General features: G+C 44.6%; 1 protein-coding gene across 2 annotated transcripts in view; it reads right to left on the bottom strand.

Annotated features, from left to right (window-relative positions):
* OSBPL11 (oxysterol binding protein like 11) overlaps positions 1–19,122 on the bottom strand; it is a 67,948-nt gene that overhangs the window by 30,215 nt on the left and 18,611 nt on the right. Inside the window, exons 3-6 of one of the 2 annotated variants that reach the window (XM_056127590.1) lie at positions 16,077–16,252; positions 14,887–14,966; positions 11,907–12,083; positions 2,401–2,602 (exon numbers count right to left, since the gene is read on the bottom strand). In XM_056127590.1, coding sequence (XP_055983565.1) covers positions 2,401–2,602; positions 11,907–12,083; positions 14,887–14,966; positions 16,077–16,252 — 635 coding nt within the window. The remainder of the gene's footprint in view (positions 1–2,400; positions 2,603–11,906; positions 12,084–14,886; positions 14,967–16,076; positions 16,253–19,122) is intronic. The other variant, XM_056127592.1, reaches the window with a different exon arrangement.

Here is a 19,122-nt window from a genome sequence, read left to right as displayed (position 1 = left end):
CCCTAGATATGTTATAGGGCCTATTCCCAAATTCTAAAGAGATGTGAAACTCTTTGCTCCTGAGAATGTTTATTTTAACTGTTAATATACAGATGTACTTGCTTCTAAAAACACAACATACAAGCACTAAATTGAAGAGATCTGTTTAAGAGATCAGCAAGCAGGGACAGGGCAATGGTACAGCAGGGAAGATGTGGGCTGTGCACATGAACGGCCTGGGTTCAATCCCTGGCACCCCATATGATCCCCTGAGAACTGCCAGAAGTGATCCCTGAGTGAAGAGTCAGGAGTAAGTCCAGAGTACAGCCAACCGAGAGAGGAGAGAAGAAAGGAGAGAAAGACAGAGGAGAGAGAGGGCGGGGGAAATGAGGTGTCATCAACTGAATGGAAAACATAATAAAACTAGAAAAATCAATCATTGTTTTCAGTCTGCCTTTCAGTCAATAACTTTAGAAAATATACATTAAAACCATATGGGATTAACTAGTAATATGAATTCAAATTTTCATTTTTATGTCACCAGAAAATTTGAGTTGGGAAGGTAATCCAACTTTTCCCCACTGGCTATGGTTGACTTCGGGGGCGGGGGGAGGTGGGAATTGGGCCATACCTGATGATAATCTGGGCTTACTCTTGGCTCTGCTCAGGAAAAACCCAATGACGCTTAGGAGACCATATGTAGTGCCAGGGACTGAACTAGGGTCAGCCACATACAAGGCAAATTCCCTTGCATTCTCTGCAGACCTCATAATTACAGTTTTATTGCCAAGTGATTTAAGAATAAACTTCTACAAAATGTGTTTGTTTTTGTTTTGTGGATCACATTTGGGTGTTGCAGGGAGCTATTGTGGCTCTACGCTTGGATCCTTGGGTGTTCGGGTGACCATGCAATAACCAGAGACTGCACTGAAAATCCAGTATGCGAAGCACATGCGAAGCTTTGAGCTACCTGTCTGACCCCACACACCTAATTTGGGAAATGTTAACATTTTATGGCAAGAAATACCAATATATGTTCATTAATTTCCCCATATGAGGTATCAGATCTTACCTCAGAAACAGTAATGAAAAAGGAGTGGTTTTCAGGTAGACTCTCTATAAAGTATGTTTCACGCTCCGTGTGTGTGTGTGGTTGGGCCATCGTGGGTGGTACTCAGGGAATGGACGTGGTTGGTCTGAGGTATTGAACCCAGGTCAACTACATGCAAGGCAAGGGCTTGTTCTAGCTCTTTGGCCCCATCTTCCCTTTTTAAAAAAATAAGCAACATATTTAGATTATCAAGCAATCATTTAAAAGATACTGGACCAAAAAGATAGTATGGGAGGAAAAGTGCTTATATTGCATATAGCAGACTAGTTCAGTCACATGTGACCCCGAGTATAGCCCCCCCCAAAATAAAGAAGATTGCATACTGGGGGCAGAGTACAGTGGGTAAGGTGCTTGCCCTGCACATAGTTAACCCAGGTTTGATCCTCAGCACCCAGTGATCCCGGGCACTGCGGGAGTGAACCGAGTGCAGAACGGAGTAAATCTTAAGTACTGCCAGGTGTGCCCCCAAATATGAGTATTACAGTACATAAATAAATTTAAAACTAAGAATTTTATACATTATATGGTATTTGAGTATGTATTGGGCTGGAGTGATAGCACAGCGGTAGGGCGTTTGCCTTGCACGCAGCCAACACGGCCAACCCGAGTTCGATTCCTCCGCCCCTCTCGGAGAGCCCGGCAAGCTACGAGAGTATCTCGCCCACACGGCAGAGCCTGGCAAGCTCCCCGTGATGTATTCGATACGCCAAACACAGTAACAACAAAGTCTCCAATGGAGACGTTACTGGGCCCGCTCGAGCAAATCGATGAACAACGGGAGGACAGTGACAGGACAGTGAGTATGTATTATACAATTATTATTGTGCTATACAATATGAATTTTTAAAATCAGGTAGCACTGGGCTAGGGAGAGAACTCACATGGGTCTGAGTTAAGGGATTTTGGTTTGGCATGGTTTTTTGTTTGCTTATTTTTTAAGGGGAAGGCATACCCTTCCAGGGGCTATTCCCAGCTCTGAGCTCAGGAGTGATCCTTGGTGGTACTGGGGAAACAGACATGGTGCTGGGAATTTGAACCACGGGCTGTGGGCTGCAAAGTAAGTATCTTAACCCTTATGCTACCTCCCAGGGCCCCACAAAACAATTTCTTCTGTTTCATATCGTGTGTGTGTGTGTCTGTGTGTGTGTGGTGCAGTACTGAAGATCAAATCCAGATCTCACGCTTGCAAGGCATATGCCCTGCGTACATTGTTTAATGTACGTAAACTGACACAAACTGAGGAATGCAGTCCTTCCTCTGTCCCACTCTTCATCTGTCCTCTGTGAAGTCCGACCTTCATCTCGACTCACCTGCAGGCAGTGAGCTCTTCTGATGGGATGCGTGCTGCAGCTGGAGGATGTGGAAGCAATCGCTCAGGCAGTTCATTGTCGCCATGGAAGTAGCTTTGAGCATTAAGAGGTCCTGGTCCAAGGAGCTGAGATGGCCAGAAGCAGGAAGGCATTCAATGCGTCTAATTAGGTCTCTCTGTTGTCCTTCAGCATGAGACATCATCTGAGGAAAAACAACAGTTCCACATGTTCTACTGGATTTCTGTGTAGCATGTAAACAAAGCTGCCATTGTAATTACCATAGTCAGCTTCTGAGCCATTTTTAGAATATATTAAGTTTACATACCTACTTTCTTTTCTTTTCTTTTTTTTTTAATTGAAACACCGTGAGATACAGTTACAAGCTTTCATGTTTGAGTTTCAATCATACAATGATCAAACACCCATACCTTCACGATTGCACATTTTCCACCACCAATGTCCCCTGTGTACCCTGCCCCCCAACTTTCTGCCTCTATGGCAGACAATTTACCCTATACACTCTCTCTATTTTGGGGCATTATGGTTTGCAATACAGATACTGAGAGGTTATCACATTTGGTCCTTTATCTACTTTCTGCACACATCTCCCATACCGAACGATTCTTCGAATCATCACTGATTTAGTGATCCCTTTTCTATTCCAGCTGCCTTCTCCCCCAGCTCATGAGACAGGCTTCCAACTATGGGGCAATAATCCTGGTCCTTGTGTCTACTGTCCTTGGGTGTCAGTCTCATATTATGTTATTTTGTATTCCACAAATGAGTGCAGTCATTCTATGTCTGTCCCTCTCTTTCTGACTCTTTTCACTTAGCATGATACTCTCCATGACCATCCACTTATAAGCAAATTTCATAACTTCATCTCTCCAGCTGCATATACCTACTTTATATTCAATTAATGATTTATAGTGTTTACCAATTAAGTAAAAGATTGCACTTTTATCTGAAAGCAACAAAGATAAAAAAACAACTCACAAGCAGTATAGATTTATAAAAGTCATCAGAATGAACTATCTGAATCATCTTAATAATCAGTATCAATATTTCATTCCATAATAAAACTAAACCCTGTCTACACTTGCAACCACTTGTCTGGACTTCTGGGCAGGCTCAGTTTAAACCTACATCAAGAATACAACGGTTTCACACACTGCTTCTCTCCGAATCTGTCTGGTTCCATGAGACTAACTCTGGTGCAAACACTCAACACTTTTCTGTCGAAACCCTGTCCCCTTTTCCCAACAGAGCCAATGGAATAATAATGATTAAAGAGCAATCCAATTCTTAACATTGAAACCTGAATTTACCATACTTAATTACATTCAATACTGAGAGGAAGGTTCTCAGATTGCCCGTCCCATTGGACACTATATTTAATCTACATAGAAACTCCACAGGAAAGAGACTCAGCTTTCAGAAACTCTGACCCAAATAATTTTTTGGAGTGGGCAGTGCTGGGAGCTGAATCCCGGGGTGTTATACATGCAAGTACAAGCTCTGACACTGAATCACATCTCTGATTCTTGTTCCAGGTGGTTTTTAATTCAGTGTATCAGAGGGCCAGTGAAAGATAATGTAAATGGGGCTGGAGCAATAGCACAGCGGGTAGGACGTTTCCTTGCACGTGGATGACTCGGGTTCAATTCCCAGTATCCCATATGGTCCCATGAGCACTGTCAGAAGTAATTCCTGAGTGCATGAGCCGGGAGTAACCTCTGTGCACCGCTGGGTGTGACTCAAAAAGTAAGCAAATAAAAAAAAAAAAGAAAATGTAATGACTCTACCCTATCAAGAACTAAGAGTACCATACATGAAATAGCCCTGAATATGTATGCCATGGTATAATGGCTCAAACATCTGTTTAAAAATCCTTATTAAAAAAAAAAGAAGGGGGCTGGAGGGATAGCACAGCAGGTAGGGCGTTTGCCTTTGCACGTGGCTGACCTGGGTTCGATTCCCAGCATCCCACATGGTCCCCTGAGCAACGCCAGGAGTAATTCCTGAGTGCAGAGCCAGGAGTAACCCCTGTGTATCACTGGGTGTGACCCAAAAAGAGAATTTAAAAAAAAAGTATGGGGGGGCAGGGAGTAACTATAGATGAACATATGAATATCACTAAGAAGTAAGGTAAAGGTAAAGGTAAAGGCCCTCCCGTTGATCGTCTATTTGCTCGAGCGGGCCCAGTAACGTCTCCATTGGAGACTTTGTTGTTACTGTGTCTGGCATATCGAATACTCTCAGTAGCTTGCCGGGCTCTCCGAGAGGGGCGGAGGAATCGAACTCGGGTCAGCCATGTTGGCCGCTTGTAAGGCGAACGCCCTACTGCTGTGCTATCGCTCCAGCACAGCGGGTAGGGCGTTCGCCTTACAAGCGGCCAACATGGCCCACCCGAGTTCAATTCCTCCGCCCCTCTCGGAGAGCCCGGCAAGCTACCGAGAGTATTCGATATGCCAGACACAGTAACAACAAAGTCTCCAATGGAGACGTTACTGGGCCCGCACTAAGAAGTAATTATAGCCAAAGGAATATGTGCTATTTGATTCCTGTTTTGGAAATTTCAAAAACAGGCAAATAAATGTATTTTGTCAGAAGTTGGATTCTGAGAAAGTATGCAGTGATGCAGGAGCATGTGACAATCTCGCAGGGTGCGAGGAATATCTAATCACTTTTTTAAAGCAACTTTTTGAGGGAACTCAGAACATGGTGCACTGGCTAAATGTCCAACGGTTCTACCTGCCAAGCGTGAGGTCATGAGCCTGACCCTGGTGCAGAACCCGTGAACTGAGTGGCCCCCGCCTGTGGCCTCAGCACTGCAGTGTGCACATTTGGAGCACCACAGTCAGAAGTGTGCGCCCGGGGGGAACGTGCAGTCACAGGGACTAAAAGCACAAAACCACGGCCAGTGTGGGAGACAGCAGCCTGATCACCACACCAGTCACGTGACCTACTCAATGCAAAACAAAACCAGCAAAAGGCAGACGGGGAAAAAAATCAATCTTAAAAAATATATTCCCCTTCCTATTCTCTCTCACTTTCATTTTTCCATTTTTTGCCCACCACCATGCCCCCAGCCCTCTGCCCGCACAACCCCCACACACCCTGACAGTCATGTAACAGATTTATTACATTTTACTTAGTCCAATAAAACTCAAAGGAATGGCAAATAGAATTATCAAAAAAATAAATCAATGTCATCTTGTGATGATTAACTGCTATATACTGACCTTTCTTAATCTAACAGAGGTCAAGCACATGCACCATTAGTGAGCGCCACACTCCACAGCGCACCACAGGGGTTTCTCGTGCCCTTGAAAGGAGCTCTGTTACTGCTTCCTGCAGAACTGGTCTCAGAGCTATGAATGCCTTAAGCTGCTGGCTGCCCGTGGAGCTCTGCCTTTCCTTCGCATCTGAATGATAAACTAACCGGATAGGGTATTCTTGGCAAGGTGTTCATTTTGTTGGATTTTTGTACTATATCCTTCCATGTTCTTTTTCCCTTTTTTTCAGCCACAATCCAGTGATGCTCAGGGCTTGCTACTGGCTCTGCAATCCTAAAAGTGCTCAAGGGACCAGATGGGATGCTGGGGATCAAACCAGGGTTGGCCACATGCAAGGCCAAGTACCTTACCCACTGTACTCTCGCTCCAGCCCCTCCTTCCATACTCTTCTGGCTCCTAGGATCTTGTTTGATAGATCTGTTGTACATCTTACGGCTCTCCTTTGTATATAAGTTCCTTTTTGGCTCCTGCTGCATTCAAAATCCTGTCTCTGTCTTCGGATATTTTGTCATTTTGAGTATAATATGTCTTGGCGCTTTCCTGATTGGGTCTGTTTCCCCTGGGACCCTTCAGGCCTCTTGGATCTCAGTGCCTGCAATCCTCACCCCGGCAAAGTTCTCACCAATGACTCCCTCACTGTCTCCTCATCACATTTCCCTTCCTGCTCTTCAGGACTCCGATGATTCTCAAATTGTTCCTCCTGAGCTCCTCCCATAGCTTCAGGCGCACAGTTCATTTCTACTCAGGCTTTTCCATCTTCTATGTTTCCATGCGGTTTCCTCCTCCTCATCTTAGAGCTCCTCAATCTTCTGCTCAGCTTTTTTTTCTCTAGAAGCTCCTTCTGACTTCTTTATATCACCCACATGCTCTTCGTTTCAACCATCTCGGACTGTAGAAGTTTCCTCATTTCAACTCTCCTGCTCCCTTGTGCACTGCTGCCCACCGTGCTATGGTTTCCTTGAACTCACCGAACATCTCACCATCATGTCAGTAAGAATCTCTCTGAGGATTTCCTGCTGCTATTTCTGTCTTTGGTGAAACTGCTTTTGCTCCTTGAGTTTGGTGGGCTTCCACGTGTTTTCCCCCATTGATTATCCAGTGTTCTTGCAGAGCTGGGGCGAGTCTTTTAATGAACCCCTCTAGAAGATTACCTAGGCTGGGCGCTGCTCTGCCTTCCCTGCCTGTCCTGGGACGGGGGAGCAGTGAGCACAGGGTCAGGCAGGAGCAGTGGCATGGTCCACAGACAGTGCAGGTCATGGGTGGACGCTGCTGGGACCCCCCATAGGGAGGGGCTCTGCTTCCCATGATGAAGTGGCCCAGTGATACCAGCCAGAGACCAGCCTCCCCTGGGTGGTGGAGCAGCCGGCCGGAGTCCCCTATTCCTTTCAGATGCTGCTGACATGTGATGACTGCAGGTTACACACACTTGGCTATGGACTCACCAAGGGCCACTCTCCTTCTTCTGGTGGGAGGGGGGAACGACACATGGTCACAGTCGCAGTGTTCAGGGACGACCACAAGCTCAGCGCTTGGGGTCACTCTTTGGAAAACTATGGTACAGGGAAAGAATTCAAGGCTCATGTGCGCAAAACAAGTGCTCTCACCAGCTGAGCTCTCCTCGGCCCAAGGGATTCACACGCTGCCATGGCCTGGAAAACGCTTCTGCTGTTCAGAACACACACGTTTTTGTTATGGCACTGGAGTTCCTCAGCGGCAGATATGTCAGGATTCAGACAGCCAAAAGGAGGAGCCACGCCTCGTCGCCCAACAGTTCATTTCTTTTTACGATTTGTTTTTGCTTGGGGGCCACACCCAGCAACGCTCAGGGGTTATTCCTGGCTCTGCACTCAAGAATCACTTCTGGCAGGCTGAAGGGACCATACGGGATGCTGGGGATCGAAGCCGGGTCCAGGTAGGCTGCATGCAAGGCAAAGGCCCTCCCCACTGTACTATCGCTCCAGCCCCTTCCAATAGTCAACCTCCTGATCAAGAACGCTTACTCCAAAATGACATCAATGGGGCCAAAGAGATGGTCCTAATGGCTGAGCACATGTTTGACATATGAGAATCCCAGGTTCTGTCTACAACACTGCAAGGTCCCCTGGTATAAGCAAACCCCAAGAACCACCAAATGTGGCCTAAAATCCAAAACAATCACATAAAAATGTGCATGTATAATTTGTGTACTATTCTATATTATCTTAAAGCCAACAAAAATTGAATATAGGGGAAAATTCTACAAGAAAGAATATCCATAACACATATATTCAGCTCTCACATGAAACACCAAAGAGAAAGAGGGAAAAATTTTATACACAAAGTATAAAATTTGTGTGTGTGTGTGTGTGCGCGCGCGCATGCACAAATGCCCCCCAAAAGCTACCTGCAAGTTAGCTGTTAAAAGTGAAGGGGTCTATGGGGCCAGAGTGAAAACACTCCAGTAGGGCACTTGCCTTGCACGCTATGGAGCTGGGTTCGATCCCTGACACCCCACATGGTCCTCCAAGCCCCTCCAGGAGTGATCATTCATAAGCAGAGCCAGAAATAAGTCCTGAGCACTGTTTGTTATGCCCGCACCCCCCAAAAGAGTGAAGAGGTTCAAGATGTGATATTCTTGACTAGAAAACGACTAAAATCTAATTACAGCAATGATAAATTTGGTGAAAGCGCTCCTCAAAGTAAGCAAGTGGACTATATACTTAAAAAGAAACACAAAACTAGCTTTTGAAGCTGATTCAATGATAGTTCCTGATAGTATAAAATAAATTCTTTGGGGCTGTGGAGACATTTCAAATGGTTAAAGCACATGCCTGGTATGTGGAGGCCCTGAGCTTGACCCCTGGCACGGTGCTCAAGCCCCAGAGCGTGGCCTTCCTGTAGTAGAAGTCCACGCAGCAGTATACTGCCCAGCTGAGGATGAACTCTCAGGCACAGAAAGCAGGGCCACGTACTATCAGGAGAGACTTTAGCATCCTCGGAACAGGTTAGGGGTCTCCTACCCCAGCCACTGCCCCAATCAAAACAAAACCCAAATTTATGAACCAGTTGCTTAAAAAGAGAAGGTTCAATAAAGCTTTTGGGGAGGTGTGGAGTGCACAGAAAGACAGCTAACGGGGTAAGGTACTTGCCTTGGATGCAGTTAACTCCTATTTGATCACCCGGAGTGATCCATGAGTACAGAGCCCATAAGATGGTCCCTTATGCCTGGTGGGTGTGGTGCCCGCCAAACTCAACAAAACGACGAGTAGTGGGGGAGAAAGACGAGGCAGGGGACATGGTCGGCAGTGTAGCACGTGCCCACACGTGATGCTCTAGGTTAGACACCGTAAAAAATACGGCAATAGGATCTTGAAACTTGGAAGGCATTAACTTGCATAAAAATAAGATTTGAGCCAGAGATACTGCTCTACAGAATAGCCACCATGCTGCGGGAGGCTCTGGGTTTGATCCCAGCACCACAAAACAGAATTCAAGTCATTATTTTTATTACCTACATTTTGTGTGTCTCTCTTACTAGACTGGTCACTTTGTAATACAGTATACTGTACTGTATACTGTATTACTGTATTTATAATACATATAATACAGTAAAACCCCCTTGCTGGCGTTTTTCCTTCTCTGATTATAGTTATCCACAATCTGAAAATAGTACATGTGTACAACGCTGATCGCTGCCAAAGCACTCCAGAGAAAACGCACTGGCCATCCCTTAGGAACAAGGTTAGAGAACTCTGAACCAGGTCAAAGATCTATGAACAAAAAGTAACTGTTTTAAGAAATCCTCAAGCAGATGCGTGCAGAGGGTGTGGCCTCGCATGCAGCCACCGGGGCTCGATACCCAACGCCCCCCTGGTACCCTGTGCCATATCTAACATCAATCAACTCTGATGACTCACTTCATCTTCCTTCCCCGACATAAGAATCACCCAGCGTGTTTCCTCCAGAGGACACATTTCAGGTTTTCTACTCTCTCTCTACTTTGATTACATTCAATATTTTGACATCTGACCCACCATTATTATTTGGGATTTTACCCCAAAACTCAGATCTGCTGAAAAGGCAACATAGACAATTTGTTCTCCATTGCTGGTTATGAATAACATACGATGTCGTGCGGTTGCAGTAGTAGCCGTGCGATTTTGGAATTCCAAAATTTTAACAATTAAATCTGGAGGGATTTCTGCCCAAACCTGCTGGGTTCCGAGATTTGTTTGTCTTGTTGGGGAAGGGAGGAAAAGGCTGGCTCCAACCCCATGAGGTCCTGGGTGTCTTGTCACTGGGGGCCCAAACCTGACTATCCAATGGTCTCTGGAGGATGGTGGCCACCAAGCGATCAAGGAGGAGCAGGTGGAGGAACAGCACCCTTCCCCCCCTGGGGTGGCCCAGCACTAGTAATCTACTGCAGGGACCAGACGCATTTCTGCCAAAAGCTGCTGGGTTCTGAGGTTTGTTTCTGAGTCTCTGAGGTAATGGCTGTTAAGCAGCTTGATCAGGAGCCAGAGAGGCCGTTCGTGGGCAGTGACTCGGGGTCCTGTTGTGGCAGGGAAGAAAGGACCAGCTCCAACCCATCCTGTGAGGCCCCGTGTCTCGTCACTGTGGGCCCAAACCTGACTGTCCAATGGCCTCTGGAGGATGATGGCCACCGAGCCACCAAAAGGGAGCAGGCAAAGGGACAGCACCCTTTCCCCCCTGGGGTTGCCCAGTGCCAGTAACCTACTGCGGGGACTGGATGCATTTCTGCCAAAAGCTGCTGGGTTCTGAGATTTGTTTCTGAGTCTCTGGAATCATGGCCGTTAAGCAGTTTGATCAGAAACCAGAGAGGCCTTGCCTCCAATTGTATAGCTGAGCCAGAGGTGGTTTGTGTCTCCTACATACCTAACTTTTGGCCATTTACTTTCTTCGTAAACTTGGCTCCAAGTTGGGGTCTGGCCAAAGGCACAGCAGCAATTTTGGGGTATCTAGAAGCCTGAAAGCACCATCAGACTGCTGATGCACTCGCCTCAAAGGTACAGGCTGAACTGCTGGCAATACCATATTCCTTTAGGTTTTCTAAATGAGATCTGCATCCTGAATTGCAAATCCTCAATCTCTAACAAACCAGCTTTGCCTTTTTAACTGCTCCTGAACTTTTAGGATGACATGTTAATAAGATATCTTATGTGACAGAATAGGAAAGTGTGGCCATAAATTTATTATAGCATACTGTTATAATTATTATATTTTGTTAATATTAATCTCTTACTGTACCTAATTTATCAATTCAACTTTAGAGGTAAGTATGTATGCCCCCAAAAAAAGGCGGTGCTGGAGAAATATTAGCTCAGCAATAAGGCGCTGCCTTGTACATGCCCGACCCATCTCCAATCCCCAGCACTCAAAAGACGCTCTGAGCCCTTCTAGGAGTGATCCCTGAGCACAGAGCCAGCATGCCTGGGAACTGCTAGGTGTGGCTCAAAATAAAAGAAGAAAAAAGGAAAAAGAAAAAAAAATGGATGTATAGGGTTCAGTGTTATTTAAAGTTTTCGTCAACCCCTTGATGCCTGAAACCATCCCCTGCAATTAAGGAGGGACACCAAGATAGGACCAGCATGAAGCACACACTGCATGAAAAAGGAGAATATTTGAGATTACACACACACACACAGACACAGACACACACACACACACACACACACACACACGCCTGTATATTTTCTTTTTCTTAAAAAGTCACTTGTTCAGCCACACAGTCATCCCTCTCATCAATGATTCCCCTGTACCATTTTTCTGTGGTGCTGGGAATCAAGCCAAAGACCTCACACCCAAGGTTTCTGGGAAATGATAGTGTGCCGAGTACATGCCTAAGCTCCACAGTGGAGCTGGGATGCTATACATCAGTAGGAATCTTTACGCCCTCCAAGTTATCTCAGCAGGGACCAGAGCAATAGCACAACGAGTAGGGTGTGTGCCTTGCACATGGCCAAACCAGGTTCGATCCCTGGCATCCCATATGGTCCCCTGAGCACTGCTGGGAGTGATTCCTGAGTGCAGAGCCAGGAGTAACACCTGTGCATCGCCAGGTGTGACCCAAAAAGGAAAAAAAAATGTTATCTCAGACTGGAAGTATTGAGGGCCACAGAAGATATCAACAAGAACAAGATTTTTTAAATTTCTTGACCAAACCAAGCAGTTATTTTGTGCATTTTAACAACATTTATTTATACTCACTTCTCTGACTTCCACAAGATGGTCTGGAGGCAAATGCGTTCTTTTGCTCACTGATTGTAGTTTGGAATGTCCAACATTAAAAAAAGAAATGGCATTTTGACTTGGTCGCCTCTGGGACAGAGGAGAATCACCACTAGATGCTAGGGAGAAGCTCCGTGACTTCAGAGGAGGGTTATTCTATTGGACAAACAGGAAAAGTGACTTACCCCTTTGAGAAATTCAGGCTCCCTAATCGAAATTTATTATACATTTGAGGCTTATACATGAACAGTTTTAAAAAAATAAATTAACTAGAGGACTGGGTCCAAAAATGTTCCTGAAGACAAAAATGTAAGAAATTAAAATTTAAGCATTTCACACATGTCACAGGAAACTGGCAATTTACATAAAAAATTCTAAGTCTGTGCTGTCAGGAAATACTTATTCACATCTTTAAAATATTAAATAAAAAGAAATTTCTAATTTCAGAATTTAAAACACCATGACTGTAGAAAAATGTAATAAGTAGTATAATAAATTTTCTAACACTTTTATAGGTAGTGGTTTATGACTATTACATTAACTATATTATTATAAATAACTAGAACTATCTGTATGAATAAGACTTGTGTGTTGGATTTCCTGAAAACTAGAATGAAGGCCTAAATCTAAAACAATTTCCCAATTTGCCTATAGGGAAAAACATAAGGAAGACTTTTTTTAAAGTCAGGCTATCACTTAGGGAAGGCATTTGTTAACTATACTCCCATATATATTAGTTTTCAGTCACCCCTAACCTCACAGCTCAGCTATAAAGCCATACTCAAGCATAAAAAACAAAAGCACTGCAAAACAAAACCTACAAATGACCTGTAAGCACATGAAAATAGTTTCAACATTACTAGTCACAATAGAAATGAAATAAAAACCAGAATATCATAGTTGACTCCCATTAGGATGTCTATGATTTAAAAGAAAGAGAAAACAAAAAAAAGGAAAAAACACTAAAAGGAAAATGAAGAAATCTGGATCATGTATACTTTGACAGTTCTTTTAAAAAATTTAACAGAGAACTAATTATCATGTGAGTCCACAGCTGTACTTCGGCAGGCTCTGCTCTGTAGAGCTGAAATCTCTTTGCCTATAGGACTGACTCCCAGGGGAGTGGGATGGCGGGGAAACCTAGGACACCGGTGGGGGAAAGGGGCTCTCTGGTGACGGCTACTGGTGGAATGACACAGGCACGGAAAGTATAGTTAACACTTCTACAGATCCCGAAGCCTCATTAAAAGTGGTTTTTTAAAAAAACTGAAATCTTGTGTTCACACAAAAACTTGAACATGAACATAATAGCCACAAAATGAAAACCAGCCAATGTCCATCAAACTGATGGATGGATAAAACAGTGTGCCCATGTAACAGAGTGTCACTTGGCCACAAAAAGGAAATACAAGAAACAACGTGATTGTGGGAATGCCGACAGGTCCAGCCTCCTGGAAAACAATATGGACATTGAGCGTCCACTCGCCCCAGCAATACCACTCCGGGGAACATACTCCTGGGGCCCAAAAGCACACAGCAGAAATGCCGCCTGACCTTCTATTCTCACTGCAGCACTATCCACCAAAGCCAGAATCTGGAAATAATCCAAGTGTTTCCACACTTGAACAGACTACAGATAAAGAAACTATGGCACATCTACACAGTGGAATACTATATAGCTGTCAGGGAAAATGAGGTCGTGAAATTTACGTATAAATGGATGGACATGGAAGGTATCATGTTGAGTGAAATGAGTGAGAAGGAGAGTGACAGACACAGAATGACTGCATTCATCTCTGGGACATAAAAAAAATAGCATGAGACTAATATCCAAGGCCAGGAAAAATGGGTCAATGGTTGGAAGCTTGCCACAAGTGCATGTGTGCGTGTGTGTGTATGGGGGGGGGGGGCTGGTGGGGAGCTTGGCAATTAGGATAAAGAAGGGGACAGTATGACAATAATAGAAAAACCATAATGCTCAAAAGAGAGAAGTGGGTGGAGAGAGAGAGACAGAGACAGAGACAGAGAGAGAAGACAAGTGCCTGCCACGGAGCGGGGGGTAGGGAACCTGGGGACATTGGTGGTGGGAAATGTACACTGGTGAAGGGACAGGTGTTAGAACGTTGTATGACTGAAACCCAATCAGGAACAACCTTGTAAATGTGTATCTTACTGTGATTCAATTAAAAGAAAGAAAGAAAAAATTAAAAGAAACAACCTGATGAACCCAGAATACATTCTCCTTAGTCTAAGAAGCCAGACATGGAAAGACAACCCCCTTAGCTGCAGACAGCGCCGAGGGAGCGCTAGCCCTGCACGCAGCTGAACTCAAGTCCAACCCTGGCCCAGAGAGACCTTCAAGCACCACCAGGAGTGAGCCCTGGGTACACAGTCAAGAGTCAAGCCCTGCACACTCCCGGAAAAAACCCACAATGAATGACTTCATTTCGATGGAAAGCCCGGAGTAAACAAACCTATAGAAAGAGGAAACAGATTCGTGTTTGCCCTGAACCTGGGAAGGAAAAAATACTGAGTGACAGCTCATGGAGATGGTTTGGGGGATGAGAAAAAGTGCCTGGAATTAGACCACTGCAAAGGTTGCCCAGTCTTGTAAATACGTGAAGAAATAAGGAACTGTACAGTTTAGAATGGTAAATATTATGATCTGTCTGTAAAATTGTAAAAGATAATTTTTAAGATTTCTCTGCCCATTTGGTAGCTAATATAAGAATCCACATACACGGGGCTGGAGAGAGTACAGAAGGGAGGACACGTGCCTCTTAGGTGGCCAACTAGGCTCAACCCCCCGCATCTCATAGGGTCCCCCGAGCACCACCAGGAGTAATTCCTGAGTGCAGAGCCAGGAGTAAGCCCTGAGCATCACCGGGTGTGACCCAAAGACAAACACAACAAAGAACAAAAACCCCAAAAACAAAACAATGACAACAAGGCCACCTACCTTCCCGATAGCCTCAGTGTGGTGTTGCGTGCAGATCTGAAGCCTGCTGACCCAATGCTGTCGCTCTTTAGCATCTGTAGCTGATAAAAAATAAATAAAATAAATAAATAATAATAATGATCTACAGGTTACTTCTTTCTGATATTTATTTTTGGGACACAGTAAGTTTCCTACAGCACTGAACAGCCTGTCACTGACAATCAGAGACTGGTCCCACTTTGTTGGAAGGAAATGGCCTGGGCGGAAGGAGGCTAAGGGAGGCTGGAGCACAGGCCTCGGCGTCGAAGCTGGCTGTGGCTGCTCAGCACCAGATTAACTCTCAGGGCTGGGGGACAGGACTCTGGAAAGTCTCAAGTTTCTCATACAAATCTATCACATATGAAGAACACACTGTGTCCCCAAGACTGGCAGATCTCTAGCGGAATGCTCAACGAGCACTGCTACTATTTTACACCCATTTATTAAGTGAAAAAACACAAACTTCTACACAAATCAAATTTATCTAAATGCAACTTATGCTTAATTTTAATAAACATTTCAATTAGGGGCTGGAGCGTTTGCCTTGCATACGGCTGACCCAGGTTCAATCCCCAGCATCCCCTATGGTCCTCCAAGCACTGCCAGGAGTAATTTCTGAGTGCAGAGCCAGGAGCAACTCCTGAGCATCACTGAGTGTGACCCAAAAAGAAAAAAAATTAAATTAATCTCAATTATGTAAATTAGTTACTGAAGACCACAAAGGAAGCATGCAAACAGACCAAAAAGGGGCAAAACACAAATCCATGACATTTTTAAAAGATACCATCTTAAAGAAGTCTGCATGTTAGACTAGTAATCCATCTACACGATTTTTAAAGGGGGACCTAAATATATCTGTCTTGGAGGGGGCGCTGGTGTTTGAATTCAGCACTCAAACATGTGAGGCACGCGTGCTCTAGCACAGAGCTACATCCCTGGCTGGAGGAGCCAATCTTAAAACAGATTCTTTCATCCATTGTGCAACTTGGGGAAAAGTTACGTACTGAAAGATTTCATGAATTCTTAAAGCATTCACAGAATTCAGACTATTGCCTCCAAAACATCAAAGACAGCAGTTTCTATTTCCAAAATCCAAATGAAAGCAAGAAAACACACCCACTTCTCAAGGGAAGAAGAAAATCCCGCTATTAATTCTCGCATCTCTGCCATACCTCTGAGCTTGTACTGTTCCCCACTGGCAGCATTGACAGTGAAGGTGTGAGAGTCCTCATCGCTGGGTGATATTACAGCTCCTGCAAGCTGCAAAGTACCTCTGGGCTTCTGATTTCTAGACTGTTCATTCACAAAGTACTCCAACAGCCCCGCTTCATTATTTAAAACAAAAAACCTGCAACGATTTTTAAAAAGAAAAGTCATAATTCTTAAACATTTCCCCCAGCAAATCGAAGCTAACTAAATTTTCAATGACATATTTATACACATTGGAGTTTCTGCTATGAAAAATTAAAATTCAGAAACATTAAAGAAATATCTGGAATTTCTTAGCAGTAAAGGTTATTGAACAATTGGGTGACTTTAATTAAAGACATAAAACCTTCAGCTGAGGGAGAGGCCTTTGATAGGAAAGAAACGTACTAGATAATGCCAAAAGGAAACAGATACAGTATCCTGGCAAAGGAAGATTTCTCTCCAGAATTCTTTTACAGGGATAGCCAAACTGCCCAAAGACAATGGTCACGAGAATGCTTATTTAAAATTCACTGGCAACAAATCAGAAAGTGAATTATGAATATGGAAGCTAACTAAATGCTAGATAAAAAGTGAATTTAAGATTTAATCAATGAAATAGTAAGTATGTCAGGGTAAAAAGATTTTGTAGAAAGATAATTAAATAGGTCGCAATGAAAAGATTACTTATCCTGTTTAAAAATGAAAAGACTGCAACTGGAGATGCAGAAAGGTAAGAAACTTAAAACTGAATGATGAAATACGAATACGCTTTGGAAAAGAACTTGAGGTTCTGATTTGGCCGTAGATCAATTTAGGAAAAAAAAATGCTCATTTAGACTTCAATTTAAGCAATACAAAAAATCTTTTTTCTTTAAAAAAAAAATCTAGGGACTAGAGAGATAGCACAGCAGGTAGGGCATTTGCCTTGCACGCGGTTCAATTCCCAGCATCCCATATGGTACCCTGAGCACCGCCAGAAGTAACTCCTGAGTGCAGAGCCAGGAGTAACCCCTGTGCATCACTGAGTGTGACCCAAAAAGAAAAACAAACAAACAAACAAAAAATCTAGAACTTCTGGGGTCAGAGCAATAGTACAGTATGTAGGGCGCTTGCCTGGCATGAGGCGGACCCTGGTTCATTCTCTGGAACTCCACAGGTCCCCCAAACTCTGCCAGGAGTCAGCCCTGAGCACAGAGCCAGAAGTAAGCCCTGAGCACAGGTATGGCATAAAAAACTAAACCAAAAAAAACCCTAAAAGTTCTTATTTCCAAGAAACTGGGCACATGCTGCATTCCACATGCACTCTCTAACAATACCCGGGCAGTTTGAGTCAATCCAACGGCCTGGGAAGTCCAAAGTCCAAAGCACAGTCCAATGCCCAAGGTTTCAGCAACAAGGCAACAATACTGACCACATTAAACTTGGAGAGAATGAAATCAGATTTTCATATCAGGAAGACAAAAAGAACAAACGAGAAGGAAACAAGAGAATTTGAAACTGCCTGAGAAGAAAAATAGACTATTGTTCTTTTCCTTTTTTCAGCATGCTTCAGATTTCCAAATTTATGCTCACATACTGATAAAAAATATACCTCTGGGTCCACTACGGTCTTGATGGGTCCCCACACAAGTAGGCAGTCCTACAGTGACGGGAGTGAGAGGCGGCCAGGACGGAGCCTCGTGAGCGGGATTTCCCTGTGAGACCCCAGAGCGCCCCGCACTGCTCCCCGTCTCCAAAAGAGAAAGCAGAACAAGGCTTCACCCCAGAAAGGGCCCTAGCAGCTACCTGCTGACCCTGAGAAATGACTTTCTTTTGTTATAAGCTACCCAATGTGTTTTATTCTGTTCCAGCAGCCCAAATGGCCAAAGATCACTTACCTACACACAGGAAATTCATCAAATAAACAGAAAAGTCGTTAGGGAAGAGAAATCTTTTCAGCTGGGGAAAGACACAGGGTTGCTGCTCTGCGTCCTGGAGGCCCAGGGTGAGCCCCAGGGTCCACCGGGCCCCCCAGGTGAGTCACAATCACATCACGTGTTGCCCCAAAATGACAATGATAACTCTAAAAACTCATCCTCAAACACTAAAATATTACAAGTTATAAACAATAAATGGGCAAATTATATTAGAATAGCCCTGTGAAGTTCAATAAAGTTGTTAATTGCAAAAATGAACAATGAAAAAGGAAAGAAATATCTTCCAAGTATCCTTTTCTGGTGAGATGGAAGTGGGAGGGCTGCCCCCATGGTGCTCAGGGCTTGCTCTGGGCACTGCACTCAGGGGTCTCTCCCAGAAACCCCCTCCACCCCAACTCCACTACTGCTCTGGGCCCTCCTCATACTATTCCTTTGGCTTGTTTGGGGGCCACATAGGCAGTGACCAGGGCTCACTCCTAGCTCTGGGCCCAGGCCTCGTTCCCGAGGGGGGTGGGGGCGGGGCAGGCTGAGGTGGACTCAGATGAACGGGTTGGCCCCGCATGGTAAGCACTCAACCCACCATACTACCCACTCACGTAAGAGAAAACCGATTGCTTTCCTCCCGTAAAGATGTCAATTCGGAAACTCTGAAATTTTAGAGTACAGTGGAAATCTCGCGTTTGTTGTGAATATGTTTTGTGTATTCAAAAAATGAGTACTAAGCTGTGGCCCTCTCTCTGTCTGCGTGCGCGAGTCTTGGGCTGCTTCCCGCGCCCCAGGTGGCTGATGGCGATGGGCGGGCAACGGAGGAAGAGGCCAGGCTGGTTGATCAGTTGCCGTTCATCCCAATCTCATCTTGATTCTCCTCCAATTCTCCTCCATCCTCCTCTCCCTGCCCGCCCTTACAGCCTTAGTTATACCCCCAATCCTGAGGGGTTGGGGTAGCAGTTACACACAGGTGTTGTCATACGATCAACAGATGTAAAGCCCTTCCCTTAGGGGAAGCTTCTCTTAGGACAAATTCTCATCCAGCAAGAAGACCTGCGTAAGGCAAAAAACCATCTAAGAGCGTGTTTCTCCTTTCCTTAGTCCAACAACCATTTAAACATTC

The sequence above is a fragment of the Sorex fumeus genome, unplaced genomic scaffold (genome assembly GCF_029834395.1).
Source record: "Sorex fumeus unplaced genomic scaffold, SorFum_2.1 ptg000063l, whole genome shotgun sequence".
Lineage (NCBI taxonomy): Eukaryota > Metazoa > Chordata > Mammalia > Eulipotyphla > Soricidae > Sorex > Sorex fumeus.
Note: the sequence above shows the minus strand (reverse complement) of the source record. Positions and strands in the feature narration are given on the sequence as shown.